General features: G+C 41.5%; 1 protein-coding gene across 1 annotated transcript; it reads right to left on the reverse strand.

Moving 5' to 3' along the window:
• Window positions 1-591: 591 nt before the first annotated feature.
• On the reverse strand, window positions 592-14,978 carry txnrd3 (thioredoxin reductase 3). The gene is made up of 16 exons (XM_023955107.2): window positions 14,614-14,978; window positions 13,997-14,057; window positions 11,661-11,770; window positions 11,455-11,580; window positions 11,299-11,371; window positions 11,099-11,218; window positions 10,877-11,019; window positions 9,062-9,177; window positions 8,716-8,941; window positions 8,544-8,636; window positions 8,193-8,269; window positions 6,955-7,111; window positions 6,766-6,873; window positions 4,205-4,300; window positions 3,959-4,093; window positions 592-1,389 (listed from the first exon to the last, which is right to left on the reverse strand). Exons 1-16 carry the CDS (start codon window positions 14,728-14,730, stop codon window positions 1,327-1,329), a joined length of 1,821 nt encoding a protein of 606 aa, XP_023810875.1. The 5' UTR covers window positions 14,731-14,978; the 3' UTR covers window positions 592-1,326.
• Between the last annotated feature and the right edge of the window lie 3,600 nt (window positions 14,979-18,578).

Raw genomic sequence — 18,578 nt, forward strand, 5'->3', positions numbered from 1 at the left:
AATCAAAATTAGCAATAAATGAGTTTGTAAACTTTAATTCAGAGGTGAGCAGCTTACAGCCTTTTAAACTGGAATAAATTATGATCTTGTTTTATTTTCCCTGTAATTCCGGTGTCTCCCCATAGATGGTGCAATACAAATAAATGGACCTTTGTTTAAGTGCAGAGCGTTATTTTTTCATTCATGTGGTGTCTGAAGTTTTGCTCATTTGTGGTTCGCTGGTTGGACAGTCATTCCAACACCACATGATCGCAGCATTTCTCTGAGTTTGCACTTTTCCCTGAGGGACATCATGGTGTCATTATCACGAAAATAAAGCAAAGCTATAGTTTTTTAATAACTAAAATGTTCTCTTAAAATATCAATTTTCAATGAAAATTAAGTTTGTTTTCATCCAGATTTCATGTAATTTCTTTTTTTTTGGATTATGAAACACATTCTGAAAACACTCCGTGCATCTGCTCCTGGTCCAACCTGTCAGTCAAATTTAAGAACGCTTTGTGGCCCACAAGTGAAACATTTCTCCCATAACCCTGCTTAACATCGATTCAACAAAAAAAAAAAAAAAATTGAATGACACGAAAACAAAAAGATGAATTAATTCTTTATTAACTGTTGAGAGGGAAAAAAAACAACTAAAAGTGTACAGAGATTTGAAACAAAACAAAACAACTGACAGATTAAAGTCACTGATAGTATTCAGAATTCTAAATATTCTTATATACAACACGAAGAGATGGACAGAAGCTGCAATTGATGAGTTAAATTGACTGTTTCAGACCAAAACAGCAAAGATAAATACAGAGATGATCATAATTCTGAGACAGCTGAACATATAAAACGACATGATGAAGCATCAGCGCCATGTGTCCAACCAAACCTTATTGTGCGGAAGCTAGCCTTCACTCTGTGTAAGCAGGGGTTGGGATATAGCTGGGGTGGGGGTCGTTGGAGGATTTAAGGATCTGGGCCACCAACGGGTGCTTCTTCAGAGGGACATCGGTCCTGACTCTCCTCGGTGCTTCGGGTTACGAGGCAGGACGTCACAAACGGCACAAACACACGGTGGTGTGCTGGTGCTCCTCCGAAAAGAACACGCCGCTGAGGCCCGGCACGCAGATCAGCAGAGTGACCCCGCTGTTCAGCAAGCTGCCCTCCCATGTCAAACTCTCCGAGTCTCTCGCATCTTTGGGGCCGGCCTCGTCAGTCCTGAGAAACGCCGGCTCTGTGAACTCGGATGTTGGAGCGAGGCGAGGCTTTAAGGCCGACAGAGAGCTCGGGGGAGTCTATTGGTGGAGCAGCTCGCTAAACGAGCGGGGTTTAACCTCAGCAGCCGGCCTGTTTGATGTCTCCACCGGAGCTCTTCGTCACCTGCAGAGTGGTGAAGATCTGCAAAGAGACGAAAACAAGAACGAGGATTAAAAAAACAAAACAAAAAAACATTCCTTCAAAGACCCATTCTGATAAAAACTCATGTTTTAGGAGTCAAATTGTTTTTGTGGCATTTTTCAGATAATTGAGAAAATATAGGAGGAAAATTAAGCTTCAAACTGTGTTTCTTTTTTCAAATGTTGTTTCAAAAGGAGCTAATTTATCACAGAATATACGCTGGGCGAACCACAAGCTCCCCGCTCCGCTCCACCCTGATGCATCCACTTGCAGAATAAAAGATTCATGAACATCTTTGTTTTCCTCATCTGAGCTGGAATCTGGATCAAAACCGTACGACTGGATAGCTCCAATACTGATCGACACTGTTGCACCGCTAATGTTAGGTTTGGGGTTGTGAGGGACTGTAAGCTGGCAGGAAGAGAGTTTAAACGGAGTGCTCAGTTATGGGTGGTGGGAAAGGGGCGGGGTGGCTCTGTGCCTACAGTCCTGCCCACAACTGAAACTCTAATGAACTCCTGCCGCTCTGCAGAAACTATGTCCTAGAAATTGGAAAAATCCATAATCAACTTTACACAAATGGTTTGTGTGACTGAATAAAAAGGTTCACGTGTTAGTCTGAATGAAGCATGTGTGTGTGTGAACGGTAATTGTATTTGTTTACATATCCACACGTTTGTATGTGAGCCAACATGTATGTGACATTTGAGAGTGTGTGTGTGTGGACAGGCCCCTCCCCCTTTAGATTTATTATACATCTACATGTGACAGTAAGGATCGTAATCCTCCAGAAACTTGTTGCTTTTTAAAGCTTTTTTTTTGTTTTTTTACCCCCCCATCCCCCCCCTCTATCTTCTTCCCTCCTTTTCTCTTCCGCCTGTCAAAAAACAAACAAAAAAAAAATGGACACAAATATAATATTTTATAAACAAAATTACAGAAGGGGCTTATTCAAATACACACCTAGTGTGTCAGAAGTTTCATAACCCCATTTTGTAACAGTCAAATATGTCCAACACAAGGGGCTTTCAGCTCTTATCTGTTTGCTCAGCTGTTGGACAGGACAAGGTAGAAAAAAGAATCATACTGTATTTTCCACACTATTAAGCGCAAAGTCAACATATGGTCTTTCAAAATAATGTCATATACAAGACCCAGCAAACAATTAAGCGCATTAAGCGAGACAACAGAGTCCGAGATAACAGAGTCAGAGTTTTGTCTTTTCTGTCCATTGACTGTAGAGTTCTCGCGCTCACTATAACTCTTGAACTTGAATGCAACAGCTACACGTTAGCCCCGTTAAAGTAGTTAGCCTCGTTAGCGTTTTTACAATATCTGTAACCCCCTACTGTGTTTGCGACACGAAAACAGACCAGTACAGCCAGAAAGAGCATTACTGTGAATGTGCAAACTCCCTAACACACACACACACAAAAAGACCACACACAGTCCAACATCGCTACACGGTAGCCTTGTTAGCATATTTACAACTCCACCCAACCTTGTTTGGAACTCAAAAGAAAATTTAAATAATAAAAACACATTTTGACAGAGCACCGGGGAGCTCTCAAAAATCGCTTCAATCCCAGTACCATAACTTGATCTTTCTGGATTAAAAGGCGTCCTGTTGTTTTTTGACAAAAAAATAAGGCTTTTAGTGCGGAAAATACGGTAATTAAAAGACAACTGGGAACGGCTTTTAAATAGCTCCAAAGATGATCAAGAGGGACGCAACAACAATAAATCAACCTTAAAAGCATATTTAATGGTGTTCGTGGTCATACCAGATGGACAAATTACCTGGAAAAAACCCAAAGCTTAATGCACCTGCTTACAACATGATTACAAAACCGGAAAACACAAACACAGGAAATTGAACCAACCTCCTCCTTCAGCAGAGAGACCTGTAAAACTAGACTCTCCATTACACCACTTTCAACTCCTTCCTGTTCTCAACAGTCACTACGGCTGACACATGCTGGACCTTTAGGAACAGATTTATTAGCCGAAGCTTCCTGAAACATCGGTTCTGACCCAAAAAAGTGCTGACAAAAATGAATCAAAGTAGCGATGGACACGACCTGCCTAAACTTGAAGGAGTGGCTCCAGCTGATGAGTAAAGTGCAAAAACTGTTATTTCCATTTGGAGAATTACGCTGGCCCCGCCCACAACTTTGTTCCAATCTAACATTTCCTCTAGACCCAAAAAAAAACAAAAATAAAAGATGTGAGAAAGTTCTAAAAACAATACAAAAACATTAAATACAAAAATGAAAATATAGACAATAATTAGGTAAACAAAATAATAGAATAATGTCTTGTTGAAGTTGGAAATATCTGTAAACTCAAAAAGGTAAAAAATAAAAGCTCAAAAACGTTCCTGTTGGCAGAGCTAAGAGTTTCCACAGAGGAGCCAGATCATCTAAAAAAAACATGCATAGGGTAACTCCTCCAGCATTTAACGCAAGTTAGCTGCTTCACCTTGATTGGGTAAATAGTTGAAGAGTTACAGTAGTTGGAAGAACGTCAACACTGGAGCTAAACCTTAGCTAAACTTGAGATGTTCTACCTCGGCACAGGTCGGGTGGATGCCGATGGTGCCGTCAAGCTGCTCCTTTGTGATGCCGCACTTCATGGCGGCGCCGAAGCCCTGAGTTACCTCCCCAGCATTTGGGCCCAGGTAATGGAACCCGATAACTCGCTCCTGAAACACAGCAAGTTGTTCGTCATCCACTCAATAACTCATACGGAACAGAAAACAAGACAAAGCAAAGAGCAGTTCCAGTGAAAAAGTCCTAAAAATTCAAGAACATACGTTGTCGAGCTTGTTGACGATGATCTTGCTGTAGCACTTGTTGTTGTCTCTGTTGGCAACAGTGAATTCCAGAGGCCAGAACAGAGAGTGGTACACCTGGACGGAGATCAAAGGCATGATTGAAAGTAACAAAGATGAAAGTCTAAATTTGCATTGATCTCAAATTGAGACCGGAAACGCCCATTTCTGGTTCATCAACATCTTTAGAGACTTCTGAACATCCATCTATTTCTTATTATTTTTTTTAAATCTTCTTAGCAACTAATACTAATGTTGCTTATACCCACAAAGGAAATCATTTGGAATCAGGAAATCATCCCCTCTTGTCATCAAGATGACAAAGAGGGGAGTTGATCATAAGTTTAGACGGGTTGTTAACAAACAAGCTTAGTGTTTCAGTCAAAAAGGATTTTCTTTGTGGCCACTTTAAATAATTACTTTCTTTATAGTTCAATAAAGGTTTAAGTGAAGTCTTAGTCACATGCACCGGTACAGAGGTTTTTGGGTTGTCCGATGTCTTGCATTTCCGTGGAGGCCTGTGTGACCACCTCAAGGGACGTCATGAAAAAGGAATGCACGTTTGGCCCGCATGTGGTAAGTGTTTTGTGAAGATACTTTTAGGGACAATGAAAGCTGTACACACTTGTGTACAAGTGACGGTCCTTACGCCACACTTGATAAGGTGCGAGTACTGCTCGCAGGGGGCATGCGGGCGATACGTACGTCGCCACACCATGGAAAACATGGATGATGTCGAGCAAGTAGCTTGGGTTTATGCGTTTTAGAGAGCTCTACAGAGCACGTCGGCGTGTCTGGGTCCAGTGGATCCTTCAGAATCTCTCCCAGTGTACGTCACTTTTGTAGCGAGAGCTGCGCTTGACGACCGTTTTAAACGTTACTTCGGTCTGTCTGTGGCCTCAGTTTGAGCATTAACCCAAGAGGGGGAAATAAAAATCTTTTATCATCTGCCAGACCCTGGGAGGCGGGGCTCACTATGGTGTCCACCGGTCAGCTGGCTAACGTAGCGGGCTTGGTTGCTCCAGATCTATGGGCCCCGTGACAAGGTGGCGACCTGTCCAGGGTATATCCCGCCTTCACCCAACAGTAAACGGGGCAGTCTACAGCAACCCTTGCAGCCCTGAGGACTTACCCGTTGAGCTACGGAAAACGTCACATGGGCAAAGCCGAGTCCCTGATTGGTTGACGTGCTCAAATCAAGCCGCTGAGATCGCGTATGTACATTGACTTAACGTTTACCGTGATGCGCAATTGCGTGCCGTATGAATGCAGCATAAGAAAAAAAATAAAAAATAATAATAATATGGCTTTCATTGTGTGTTTGTGTGTATGTCTTGGCGGCAGTGGCTCAGGTGGAAGAGCGGGTCGTCCAATGATCAAAGGGTCGATCCCCACTCCCTCCAGCCAGCTGTCGTTGTGTCCCTGGGCAAAACACGTCACCCTCCTTGCCTCCAGTGTGGCTCCACTGGTGTGTGGATGTGCATGAATGTCCTGGTGATGGTCAGAGGGGCCGTAGGAGCCACACCTCTGTCAGTCTGCCCCAGGGCAGCTGAGGCTACATCAGTCATTTACCATCACCAAGTATGAATAAAGAGTGAATGAAAAATGGACACAATGTAAGCACTTTGAGCACCAAGAAAAAGCGCAGATAAATCTAAGCCATTATTATTATTATTATTATTATTATTATTATTATTATTATTATTATTATTATTATTATTATTATTATTAGCAGGTCGGTGCATGGTGTGGCTCTTTGACTCTCAGTTCAGCTCTTTGTGTCCAATTTGTTCGCCTCCACTGGCATAAGGTGTTAGGCTTACACGCCATTATCACCATGATATGTTCGTCACAGTTCTATCTTTCAATAAGAAAACAATGACCTGAAAAGTTCTGATTATACAAGAATATGATGTTCCTGTACTACTTGACCGAATGACCTACTTTTATGTTATCAACCCCGGCCACCAATAAAACCAGGCTGGATACACTGAGAAGGCCGAACTTCTCTGTGACAGTTTGCGCCGTCACAGACCGATTCTCCTTCTGCAGAAGTCTAACAAAAGTTCTCAGCTCCTGTGTGGTTCTTCTCTTTATTAATGAAAAAGTCAGAACCCTGACATAAGGGTTAAACATTGATGAAAAGGATGTAAATAGCAGAGTTTTTTTGTTTTTAACTCACAGCAAATATAAATTAATTAAAGTAATAAAAAAAAATTAAAAAAAAGGACATGGCTTTTGTTTTCAAACAAAAAAATGTAAATATTTTTGGCTAATATGAAACAAATCCTCCAACGCTAAATGATAACTGAATGAATGTTCAAAGGGAACTCTTCTGACAGTTCATTATTATTCATTATTCAGCAGGGGAAGTGTGTTGATGTGTCAGCTTTGACAGATAGAGACCAAAAACATCTTCCCTGCATAATAAAAACAGATGTATGCTGATGACAAAACATCAACACACTGCAAAGGGTCAGGTTGTCTTTGTGACCAACGTGTGCCGTGAGTTGAACCCGACCCGTCATGAATCTTTCAGTTACCTCGATGTTCTCCAGTCCGTACAGCTCCACGGCTCTCTCCTCAGGCAGGCCACAGGAGCCGTACTCCATCGGGGTGAAGACCGTGGTGGGAACGTTGATGTAGTCGCACTGCAGGACCACAAACAGTTACATCGCTGTTCAAGAAACAAATTTTAAACCTAAAAAATAAATAAAAATCTGTTGATTTACTTTGAGCGTTGAATTCCCGTAGAGGCGGCGTGCCAGCAGCTTTCCTGCCTGGATGGCTACGGGCGTCAGCTCCCATTTACCCTCCAGAATGTCTCCGATGGCGTAGATGTGAGGCACGTTGGTCTGCTCTTCATCGTTCACTGGAATTTTTCCATTCCTGAAAGAAAACAATGCGATGCGAGGTTAAACCTGGTTTACGCCTGATATTGGCCGAATTTCCTCACGACTCTCCAACCCCTAAAAGACGATCCAATGGCCTGAATTTTAACACAATTCAGACTCGTGTTCACTACTTACTTTGCTTTTTTTTGTTTTTTTTTAAACAGCAAATCTGACGTCACCCATTTGCTTCAGTAAAAACCTCATAAATATGAATATTTATAAAGATTATTCATGAATCTTCTGTGTTCTGATGAAAAAACGTGTATGATTTGTAAAAACTAAATGTACTTCTTTCTTACCCAAAAAAAAAAAAAAAGAAAAAAAAATCCTTCAAATGCAATGCATTGTGGTCAAACTAAAGCATCAGTGCATACTGGTTTTTTGGCAAGACTTGACCAATCAACTTGAATCTGGTAGTGATGAATGCAGGGTCTGTCAGAGCAGACAGATCGGCGAATAACCTGCGATTTAGAAATATGACTTTATATTAAATTCTCAAAACGTTATTTGCTGTTCTGGACAAACGCAGATCGACTGTGACAAACACAGCAGGTGAGGAGGAGCAGAGATGAAGCCGACATGGTTTAAGACAAAAAAAACTGAGTCCCAGGCTGCCTTTGTGCTCATGAGCCTTTAATCAGGGCTGTTGTTCTGCATCAAAGCTGAAGCAGGTCAAAGGTCAAACTGAGGCGCTCACTGCAGCAGCCTTTGCAGCGCCAATTCCGCAGCCTTGGTTCCATGTCTGCTACACCGGTCATGAGACCAGAACCTGTGACTCAGAGGGGTCTAAACTGAGCATGTGCAGTACTAACCCCCACCCCCCCACCCCCCGACTGTAGCACAAAACAATCTGCAATTCTCTAATAAACAGCCACCACACATCAGGATGTGCTCAAAATCGATTTCCAGCAAACCTGGAAAGCCATTTTTAAATGTCCTGCTGACAAACGACGCAGCAACAACAACTTATCTCCCCCCACCCAAACACAAGACCACCCCATCAGAAGTGCTGACTCACCATGACTGCTCATTGAGCTTCAAGGCCGAGACACGACAACAGCAGGATGGAAACTTACTTTGGGTTCACTCTGACGCCCGCCTTGTCCAGACCGATCCGCTCGGTGCAGGCGTTTCTCCCCACGGCGATCAGAACCTGAGGAGCAGAAGGGGTCAGGAAAGCTGCTCGGGTTTCCTTTACACTCATCTCACTTCACTCGTCATAACTAGAGTTTATATACACGAGTTTGGAAGGACGGAAAAAAAAGGAACAGTGATTAATAATATATATATATATATATTTTTAGCAAATCTAACAATAAAAGTCAATTTAGGACAAAATATAAATGAAACAGTAGGCAGAATTTTGAGTGGATGAGGCAGGCTTTTTTGCATGCTCTAAACGAGGAGGATGACTGATGAAGACGTACAGTGTTGTACTCGCCCTCGATGATCTCGTCTGTTTCTGTGGATTTGGCCGTCACCTTCAGTCTGCCAGGAGACCCTGCCTCCAGCTCTTCGATCTGTCGCAGCAAAATCCAGTTACGGTACAAGCTCAGCAGGTGTGAACACGAGCGAAGGCACTTCAGGACGTCCACCAACCTTCACGGGAACAAATTTGCGGATGAACTTGACGCCATGCTCCTCCATGTGGTCTCCGGCCCGGTTGGCCATGTCCTGGTCAAATCCTCGCAGCAGAATGGAGCGCACCATGACGGTGACGTCCAGCCCGAGGCCGGCCAGGAAGCCGCCGCACTCCAGGGCCACGTAGGAAGCCCCGATGACCAGAGTCTTCCCGGGACAGTAGGGCAACGAGAAGAGGTCATCACTGGGCGGAAAAAAAAAGGGGGGGGGGGGGGGGTTTCAGAGTTACTAAAACAATAAAAGATGGTAAAACCCAGAATCAAACTTGCTGTAAAGGGGGAGCTGTCCTCACTAGTCTCCTCACCTGGTGATGCAGTACTCTCGGTCTCCAGGGATGTCCAGATAACGCGGCCTCTCTCCCGTCGCCAGGACAAACTTTGCCGCCGTGTAAAACGTCTCCTTCTTCCGTTTGTTTGTCGCCTGAAGAAAAAAAAAAAACAAGAGTGGTTTTAACAAAACACCAAGATCAGCTTTAGCTGCAGAAATCTAGTGTCAGGAAAGATAGTCGTAATGACTGCAGTTTGTTTAGTTTAAGTTGTTTCTATAATTTATTATTTGCGTATTGTGTGCGTATAGATGCAGAAGACTTATGCCAAACAAATTATTTAAGTATCAATCTTTCCCTATTTCCTTAAAAAAAAGAAGCAAAAACTTTGTTCCAAGAATCTGAAGGTTTGACAACAACCAGAGTACAGATGCCTAAAAACGTGGAGAAAAGGTTTCATTTTCACATCTTTAAGGAAAACAAATGAAAACAAGTATTTAATAAAATAAAAACACACAAAAACCGTTAAATGCTGGGATCTTTCCATTCATTCTCAGAATGGGGATCAACCCCGATCACAGAGTGCAGCAAAAACTCCAAGCCTGGTTTCTTAAACTTGGAGAAATAAAATAAAAGCCAAAACTAAACTGATATTCAAAATAATGTTTTACATTTCAGATTTTGATTCCTTATCTTAAAGGTTTTCCAAAGAGTAAAAATAAACACTTCTTTAACAGATGAATGAAACTCTGCATTTAAAAACGTGGATGTCAGGGCTGCATCCATCAGCTGCATCATCTTCACCTGCTTTCTCTTAGAAACATGAAATTACTTTCTGACCCACATGAGCGAAACTATTGTTTTATGAATTCCCTTCAGTAACTCGAGCATCATCCATGTAAATGCGTTCTGTTGGTCAACTTAGATCTGCCATGTCTGACATCATTTTCCTTCAAGGCAAAATGGGTTCAGGTTCTTATGGATTCCCAGTGGTTTTTAGTTATTATGCAGTTTTTAGCCCAAAAACAAACAAACAAAAACAAAATGGTGCTGCTTTCAAGGACAGTTGTGAATGGGACTGCTGGAGCGTAGCAACCCCGCCCCCCTTCCTCTCTCCATTACTGGGAGCTCCATGTTTACACGCTTTCCTGCTAGCTTACGGCTCCTCACCCCCCCCCCCCCCCCCCCAAGGCAACATAACTGGTGCAACCGATGGCGAGCTTCATCCGAGCTATCCAGTCGTACAGTTTTGATCCAGATTCCAGCTCAGACGAGGAAAACGTACGTGGATCTAGTCGTCTGCTACAGGATGCATCGGAAACAAGCGATGCATCTTCTACAGAGCATTTCCTACATCATAAATAAGCTCTTTTGTTTAAAATTCACAGGGATTTGAATCTAAAAAGACTCAGAAATGCAAAATTTAAGCTGAATTTTCTTGATAAACGTCCTCCATCATGAGAAAAATGCCACAAGAACAAGTTAAAAGTTTTCAGAGTGTTTTGCCGACAACACCCAAATAACACAAACTCTTTGACAAACTGTAAATCTGCTAGTGCCATAAACACCAGTCAGCTGATTCTTTTCACCCATATGCAACATATTACTAACCTCAAGTGTTGCGCAAAACCGCTTTCCTCCACAACAGAATAGGCTGATTTACACTACTGTAAGGTGTTCCATATTTTTTAAATTGCTCCAGAATCCGACGGAACTACTTTAATTCCGTAAACAGTTGGAGAGTTACGGTAGTCGAAGACCGTCAACAGAGAGGGTAAAAGGGTTGAGAAGCTTCAGAGCAGGAGCAGGTTTGCACACCGAACCAGGAAGTCCTTCAGCTTCTCGTCTGCTCACCTTGATTTTGTGCGGCTCCACAAACTCTGCGTAGGCGTTGACATAGTTGACGTTCTTGTCTTTCAGAGCCACCCTGTAACCCCAGTTCAGAGATCCGATGTAGTTGTTCACCGCCGTCTTCATCGTCTCCCAGTTATGTTTGACTGACCAGAGACAAGAAGACGTCAAAGCTTCTGCAGGCAAACAGAAGGGGGCGCCAGCACAAAACTCGCCGCTCCTCACCGCTCTCGTCAAACTCCCAGCCGAACTTGCGAGCGTCCTGCAAGGCCGTGCCCAGCAGCGCCGTCTGGTGCATCAGCTTCTTGGGAATGCAGCCCACGTTCACGCAGGTTCCTCCGAGACCTGACGCCCGGCGTGGGCAGGGTAGGTTAGCGTCAGACGTGTGCACATCGTCAAGCATCAGAAAACTACAAATCTCTCACCCCAGGTGGTTCCTTTTGGGGTGGGCTCCACAAAATCCAACACCATGACTTTCTTCCCCAAGTTGGCTGCTTCCTGTTCACAGCAGTTCCACGGTCATCATCTATTCAAGCAGTCTGATGAGGTATTGGATAAAGAAAGTAGGAGGGGCCTGTCACCTTGGAGCATGCCAGACCTCCTGAACCTCCTCCAATGACGATCAGGTCATAGTCGTACGTTTGGTCTTCTTGGTTTTCCTCCGTCTGTCCACCCAGGAGCCGCTGCAGGCTGCCGTCTCGGTGAGCCTGAAACATCCCCGCCAGAATAAAACACCTGCAACAAAAACCGCAACCACAGCAGGCAGCAGAGAGACTTTGATCCTCACCTGCATGGTTTTGTCGCAGCCGCCGACGTGCTTCTTGTTGATGAAAACGTTGGGGACCGTCTTCTGTCCGGTGAGCTCCAGCAGCATCTCCTGGTAGTTTGTGCCCTCCTCTGAAGGTGCACATGTTTTATGTTTGAGGACAATCAAGAGGAGAATCACATGACTGAGCCCAGAGTCGGTTCTCAGCCGATCCAGCAAAGAAGTAAAGCTTCATTGTTTGACGACTGTCCTGCAGCTTCAGCACCGAACAGAAACAGAAAAGGTTTCATTTCTGATCTGCAGTGAAGCTGCAGGTTGATGTAAAGACACTAAAATAGGCCTGCACAATTAATCGCAAATTTATCGTTATCGCGATTTCAAGCTGTGCAATATTCATATCGCAAAAAGTTGGTGAAAATCGCAATAATAAATGGTAAACCTTAAATGTTAAAAACAATCTTATGGCAACTTGCACTATTCAATACATTTTAAAAAATCCCTTTATGCATTTGACCAATCAGATGGAGCCCTTCACGTTGTTGACCAATCGGATGTTAGATGTTGCCCTCCTGATTAGACGAGAGTCATTTGGAGACTAATTTAAGGTATTTTGACCATTATCTAAATTAAACTTTTGCAGTGAAATGGAAATGTTTGTGTTGTTTTTGCTATTTGTTCATTTATCGCAAGTTATATCGTCATCGCAATACTGATCACTGATATCGCATATTTTCCTCATATCGTGCAGCCCTACACTAAAAGCTGCACAAACTACCTTTGAAGGGTCAATTCTTTAGCTTTTCTTTAAAAAACAAATCAGATTTACAAATACAAACCTCCTTGATGTCATTTTTTTCTGCATTTGCACAGAATCCAGCAGGAGAACTTACAAAAAGCGAACTTCTCTGAACTGAAATGAGGCGGTGAGTGAAGACTTCTGGGATATTTTCCAGACAACTGTTGCAATCCTCTAACATTTACCTGTGCAGTCCTCAAGACAAATTAAAATAAAAAGAGCTGTAATCATGCTGAGGACTTTGATTAGGATGGAGTTTTGCTAAATGCAGCGCTGCAACGTGACGGTGATAGAATCAGCAGATTCACGTTGACAGTAGGACCAAACATGACCGCCAGGTTCCGAGCGTGAATCAGCAGCGCATTTTAATAAACATTCCTGTCAATAGGCCAGAGTTAGCCAAAGGGCCATTTCTGCAGTCCTTAAGTGGATGTTAAACCCCCCTAAAAGATCAAAATCAACTAACATATGTAGATAACATTACTTATTTTAGGCCTGCACAATATACCGCAAATTTATGGTTATGGCAATATCTAGCTCTGCAATATGCATATTGCAAAAGACGGCGTAAATCGCAATAAATCGTAAACCTTAAATGTGTTAAAACAATCTTATGGCAGCTTGAGGAATCAAATAAATCCCTTTATGCATTTGACCAATCGGATGGACGCCTTCATGTTGTTGACCAATCAGATGGAGGCCTGTTATGTTAGATGTTTGTCACCCATGTCGACGAGGGTCATTTGGAGTAGAATTTTTAAACTGTTGCAAATTATATCGTTATCGCAATATTAATCTCCAATATTGCATATTGCGAGTTTTCCTCATATCGTGCAACCCGAACTTATATTAAACAATCCATTCAGTAAAATTAGGAGTTGGCGATAAAACAATCCAATATAATAACACGGAACCACTTCATTCCTCTGGATTGACAAAAACGTAATCTAAGCTGTACCTTTTTGTCGTCTTAAAACTAAATTAATGGATAAAAATATATTTAACTAACATTTTTAACTATAAGCGCAATGCTGTAACAGATCGTTTTTTTGCAGCAGAGCATTTAAAGTCCTGCAGTGTTGAAGCTCCATAAACCTGGTTATGAAAACGTTTCTTATCTCCTGGTTTCACACTAAAATGAATGAGTGTCAAGCTTCCACCGTGATGAAGTCCATCTGTGCGTAACAGATTTTTTTCTTGTTGGACTCGTGGCCTTGTGTGATGCATGCAGCACATCACAGAAAACCTGACCGACTCGCTCAGCTGCAGATAACCCGACTACAGCTAAACTTGTCTGAATGACGGAGGGAGAGGGAAATATATGATAACCGCAACTTCCTCTGTTGACCGGCTGCTTTTGCACACAGCCCTTTGGTTCAGCAATCTGGCTCTATTCTCACATTTTTACTACACATTTAGGGCCCAGTGTAACCAAGGATGTTGTCAAGGAGTGATTACATTGCACATTATGAAAGCCACAATAGCCAGGTGCGTTCAGGGGAGTCAGGACACCAGAACACCTGGCACTATCATGGCAGAATCTGATCAGAACTGGCCTTACCTATGAGGTCCAACTCCACCACGTTACACTCCACTTTCAGCTCTTTGAATAAATCCTTCACCTACAAACAGAAAACAAACAACAGCTGTTCAGAGAGAGAAGCTTCCAGAGAAGAGAAACTTAGCGTAACTTGAGGAATAATAGCAGCCCCTAAAAGCTAAATCCTTTCTTAAACAAGTTTGTTTGAATTAAAATATTTAAAATTATATATACACACACAAAAGGTTTATGAATTAATTAAGTCTGCTACAAAGATTACAGAGCAGGATGAACCAGCAAACTACCAGTTATAATAATCCATTACTAATTTATCCACTAAAAAAAAAAACTTACGTAAGCCCACTTCTCAAAGAAATTATACATAGTTTGTGGAAACTTCGACTGTGCATGACCTCAAAATGAGATATATAATAAGGTAATAACTTTTAAGGTTATTTGTATGATCAGAAATGTATATTTTAATAAGTTGTTGAGAGGAGCCACATTGTTAGCTTGAGGATTGCAGCAGAACAATCCAGCAACTAGACGGGGCCTTGAACTTCGCCAGGAGGTGATACAGAGAGGAGTTCTCTGATCGAGCAGAAGTCAAATCGATTGATAAAAAGATAAAAACTTACCCTGACGCAAAACGGACAGGAGCTTTTACTGAAAACCATCACTGCGTTGGACTCGATTAGCTGCTGTATTCGCATTTTGAGGTCATTCTTCCCGGCGTCGTTCCCGATGGGAGGCATTTTTTACTTTGAGGGTTTGCACGGGTCAAGCACCCAAAGCCGATAGAGGTTGGGAAAAAACGTGGAGTTGTGTCCCGGATCCCTCTGTCACCGGGTAAAAATAAAAGATTCGTGGGAGAAACAACAACCCGGCAATCCGGAACGTGGATGGTGCCTGTCCTTTCAGCGGCGAGTTATCTATCACCCGCGCACGGAGCCTGCTGCATTTTCTTGTCTCGCTGCTTTGGGTACGCACGATATGATTCTCCGTGCTTACCGTCTGTACCATTGTAATGAATCACGACTGGCGGGAACTCCACTCACACGGTAAACCCAGTACTACAAAACGAACCCACCTTGAACATTCGTCACAAACTGGGCGTGAATAAGCCTTAACTACCATGACTCAGCAAAACTTTTTAACAATTAAAAAGAATTTTGAGAGTAAAAACTTTAAAATACCAAAGCGGTGTAACATTTAGGATTCAAAATGAAGTGAGATGAATGATAAATTAGATTATTTATTAATATGAATATTTTTATAGAGTTTGTCACATTTGCCCAGTTTTCATGTGGGGAACTAATAAAGTAACAGTTTTGATAAACAGTAATATATTATGAAATAAATTAAGAAGTTGCCTAATATGATTAATAATTCAACGGCAAATTTACAAAGAAATAAATAAAGAAATAATATTGCAAAATATTTTCTAAATTCAAATTTTAAATGTATTATAGGGGATAAATTGCATTATACTTTGAAAAAAGTCAATAATTAATAATGTATTTTTAAAAGCATTTTGTAAAGGACATTCACAAATGCTTTTGTAAACGTTTCTAGAATTATAATTTTTTTTAAAAAGACTGCATTCTTTTTATAGATTTAAAAGTATGTACCTTTTTATACGCCTTTTCTTTTTCAGCTGCATTTTTAAAATTGTGCATTGAGAGAAAAATAAACTCTGGTATATTATGACATATATATGGTTCTGTGGCTTTAGGATGAATGCAAATTTAGAGTGGCAGGTTGATTTTGAACATAATACTGTCACAGCTTGAAGATAACCATCAAAATCCCCATGCATAAAAGGAAGTCTAACTAATCAGAGAGTTAGTTACACATTTAAAATACTGCTGATAACAAAGAAAATGGTTATAGATCTTTTTAAATCCAAGAAACGAACAGGGTTTAGTGCTTTGTTGCCTTATGGTGTGTATCTGAATGCTGTGTGACACACACTTTGTTTCATAACCACATTTGCAAAGTCATTATGTATTGGTAGTTTGTCACAGATCCTGAGTCACACATGTTTATTTGAAACACACTCACAAACCTTACAGATTGAGAACTTACAAAAAAGGAAACAAATAAAAAAAAATAAAAAAAACACAAATTAACATAAAAACAAACATGTGAGTAAAAAACATGCACAGTATAATTTGCTGCACACACATGAAACTCAAGTCTGCCCTCTGTAGGTGAAAATAATTTACTACACTCAGAAAAAACAAAAATTTTGCAGCAAAGTTTGCATCAAATGTATGGAGGACCAAAACAGCCAAATGTTTGGGAGGAGAAAGTTTCAGAATAATTGAGGGAAGGCATGGGGGCGGCAGAAAAACACAGTCAGAACCTGTCACTAAGCACACAGACGCACATTTTAATGCAACATATTAACCTCTATAATGGTTGTCCATAACCGTCACCTGCACTACTTGTTTATTATTTTATTTACTATTTTCTTTTCAAACTGAACTCTCCAATGGTTTGGTTTAATCCTTGTGCTATCCTATGACCCCACCCCTACATTGACATGTTATTCCTACCATGACAAAGCTGGATAAAGGTGAAGAGGATTTCATGTAATCCATGGAAACCAGTGAAGATCACAAATTATTGAAAAAAATTGTTCAGCGCACTGTCTAGTGGGGTCTAGATGACCCAACTCCCAATGTGAAGGGCATCGGATAACACAAGGGTTAAAATCTGGCTTCTTCCGCCACCTGCTGGCAAGGGTGTTACATTACAACCACCACAACTATTTTTTTTTACCACAAATTTTTTAGTTTTAATGTAGCTATTATATTTTTACTGTTTATAAAAAAAATACACAAGCCAGTGTAGTGTGAAATTACGACGGAGTATTAGGGCCACCAAAAAAACCAAAGTAAAATTACGAGTTTTTATCTCGTAAATTTAGGAGATAAAAACTCATAAATTTATGAGAAAAAACTCATAAATTTATGAGAAAAAACTCGTAAATTTACAAGATTTTAAGTCGTTAATTTATGAGAAAAAAACTCGTAAAATTACGATATTAAGTGGAAGTGAGCATGCAGAGCAGCAGGTGAACGCCGCGCAGCAACAGAGCAGACCGACTAAACTCAGTTGAACAGGTGAGCTGAATGAGCTTGAACGTTCCAAATATCTGGAAGTTCATTTGTTTGATTTACAATTTATTAAAGTTTTATTCATTGATGGGTGGTTTTGCAGGATCCCTGCAGCCCGATGAAGCCATCGGTGTCCCTGCAGCTGTCCACTTCAATCCTTTCTTCCTCCACCAAAAACAAGATCTCTACGTTTGTGTGACGCTTCCATCTGAGGAGGAGGATCACTTTTTTTGGCATTTTCAACGTTCTAATGCTAATATAATAGACTATTTTCGTTCAGCTTTGTTGTTTAATGATATAACGGGACGTTTACTTCCGCACTGGTGTTCGGATCTGATGACAGGTTCATGACGTTGTGTGACAGATGAACTTCAGGGTTTGTGAATGAAAAGGAGAATAAAAGCTGCAGCGATCCTTTGCACCAAAACGTGTCTCTGAGCTCCTTATTTTACATATGAAACTCCGCTTTACTGACAATGAACCCCGGAAAGCCGCCTCTACTGACAATAATCTGATTTTGAGTCGCCAAAGGTTCAGAATCTCTTTGTTTTAAACCTATAATAATCCGGAAATAAAGCTTCACAAAAGGCTCCACATCTTTCATCTTCAAGCGATGCTCCGATAAACGGACAACTTCGGTGTTTTCTCCTTGTTAATCTATGACTTTTTTCTCGTAAATTTACGAGAAAAAAAGTCGTAATTTTCCTTGGTGGCCCTAAAAACTCCGTCGTATGAAATAAATATATGAAGTAATGTAATTTCCCCCCCAAAAAAATGTCATTAATAAAGGTAATGGGAAAAAAATTAAGAATTGCAGTCAGAGTTAGTCCCATAAAATCCTAAATACAATTTATCTTACTCCTCGCTTTCAACATGTTATTCCTTATCCTAATCCCTTCGAGTGATAGGGGTGTGGACTTCCAACAAGCGCACTCCTGATTAGCGAAAGTGGTTTCCATAGAAACGTCTCAGATTGGTTCGGACCAATCACTGCTTACTGACCTTGTTTTGCTACATCATGGTGGCAACGGTACAGCATAAAATTGCCAACTGAATTGATTTCATTGGTTGAAGCCAGAAGTAAACCATTTTCTGTGGGTGACATCACACTCTCTATCCAGTCCTCGTGTACAGTCAATGGGTACATCAGAGGACACAGGCGGGGCTAACAGCAGACGCTGTTTTGGAGCAGAAATGACCACCAAGTGGTGCTCGAGCGGGGGTCGTCTGCAGCTCATCAAAAGAAGGGGCAGCAGTTTAACCCTTGTGCTATCCTAGGAACTTTAAGATTAGGAGTTGGGTCATCTAGACCCAGTAGACAGTGCTCTGAACCTTTTTTCTTCAATGACTTGTGATCTTCACTGGTGTCCATGGATTACATGAAATCTTTCCACCTTTATCCACTTTTGTCATGGTAGGGAGAACATGTCAATGTAAGGGTGGGGTCATCTAAGATAGCACAAGGGTTAGGTCAGTTG

The sequence above is a fragment of the Oryzias latipes genome, chromosome 5 (assembly GCF_053564925.1).
Source record: "Oryzias latipes strain Hd-rR chromosome 5, Olatipes_Hd-rR_3.1".
NCBI lineage: Eukaryota > Metazoa > Chordata > Actinopteri > Beloniformes > Adrianichthyidae > Oryzias > Oryzias latipes.

Coding starts and splice junctions, on each gene's coding strand:
- txnrd3 (XM_023955107.2), bottom strand. CDS start 14,730: ATGCCTCCCATCGGGAACGACGCCGGGAAGAATGACCTCAAAATGCGA. Junction 11,581..11,660: donor GCTGCGACAAAACCATGCAG/GTGAGGATCAAA, acceptor GGGATGTTTCAG/GCTCACCGAGACGGCAGCCT. Junction 8,270..8,543: donor TCGAGGGCGAGTACAACACT/GTACGTCTTCAT, acceptor TCTGCTCCTCAG/GTTCTGATCGCCGTGGGGAG.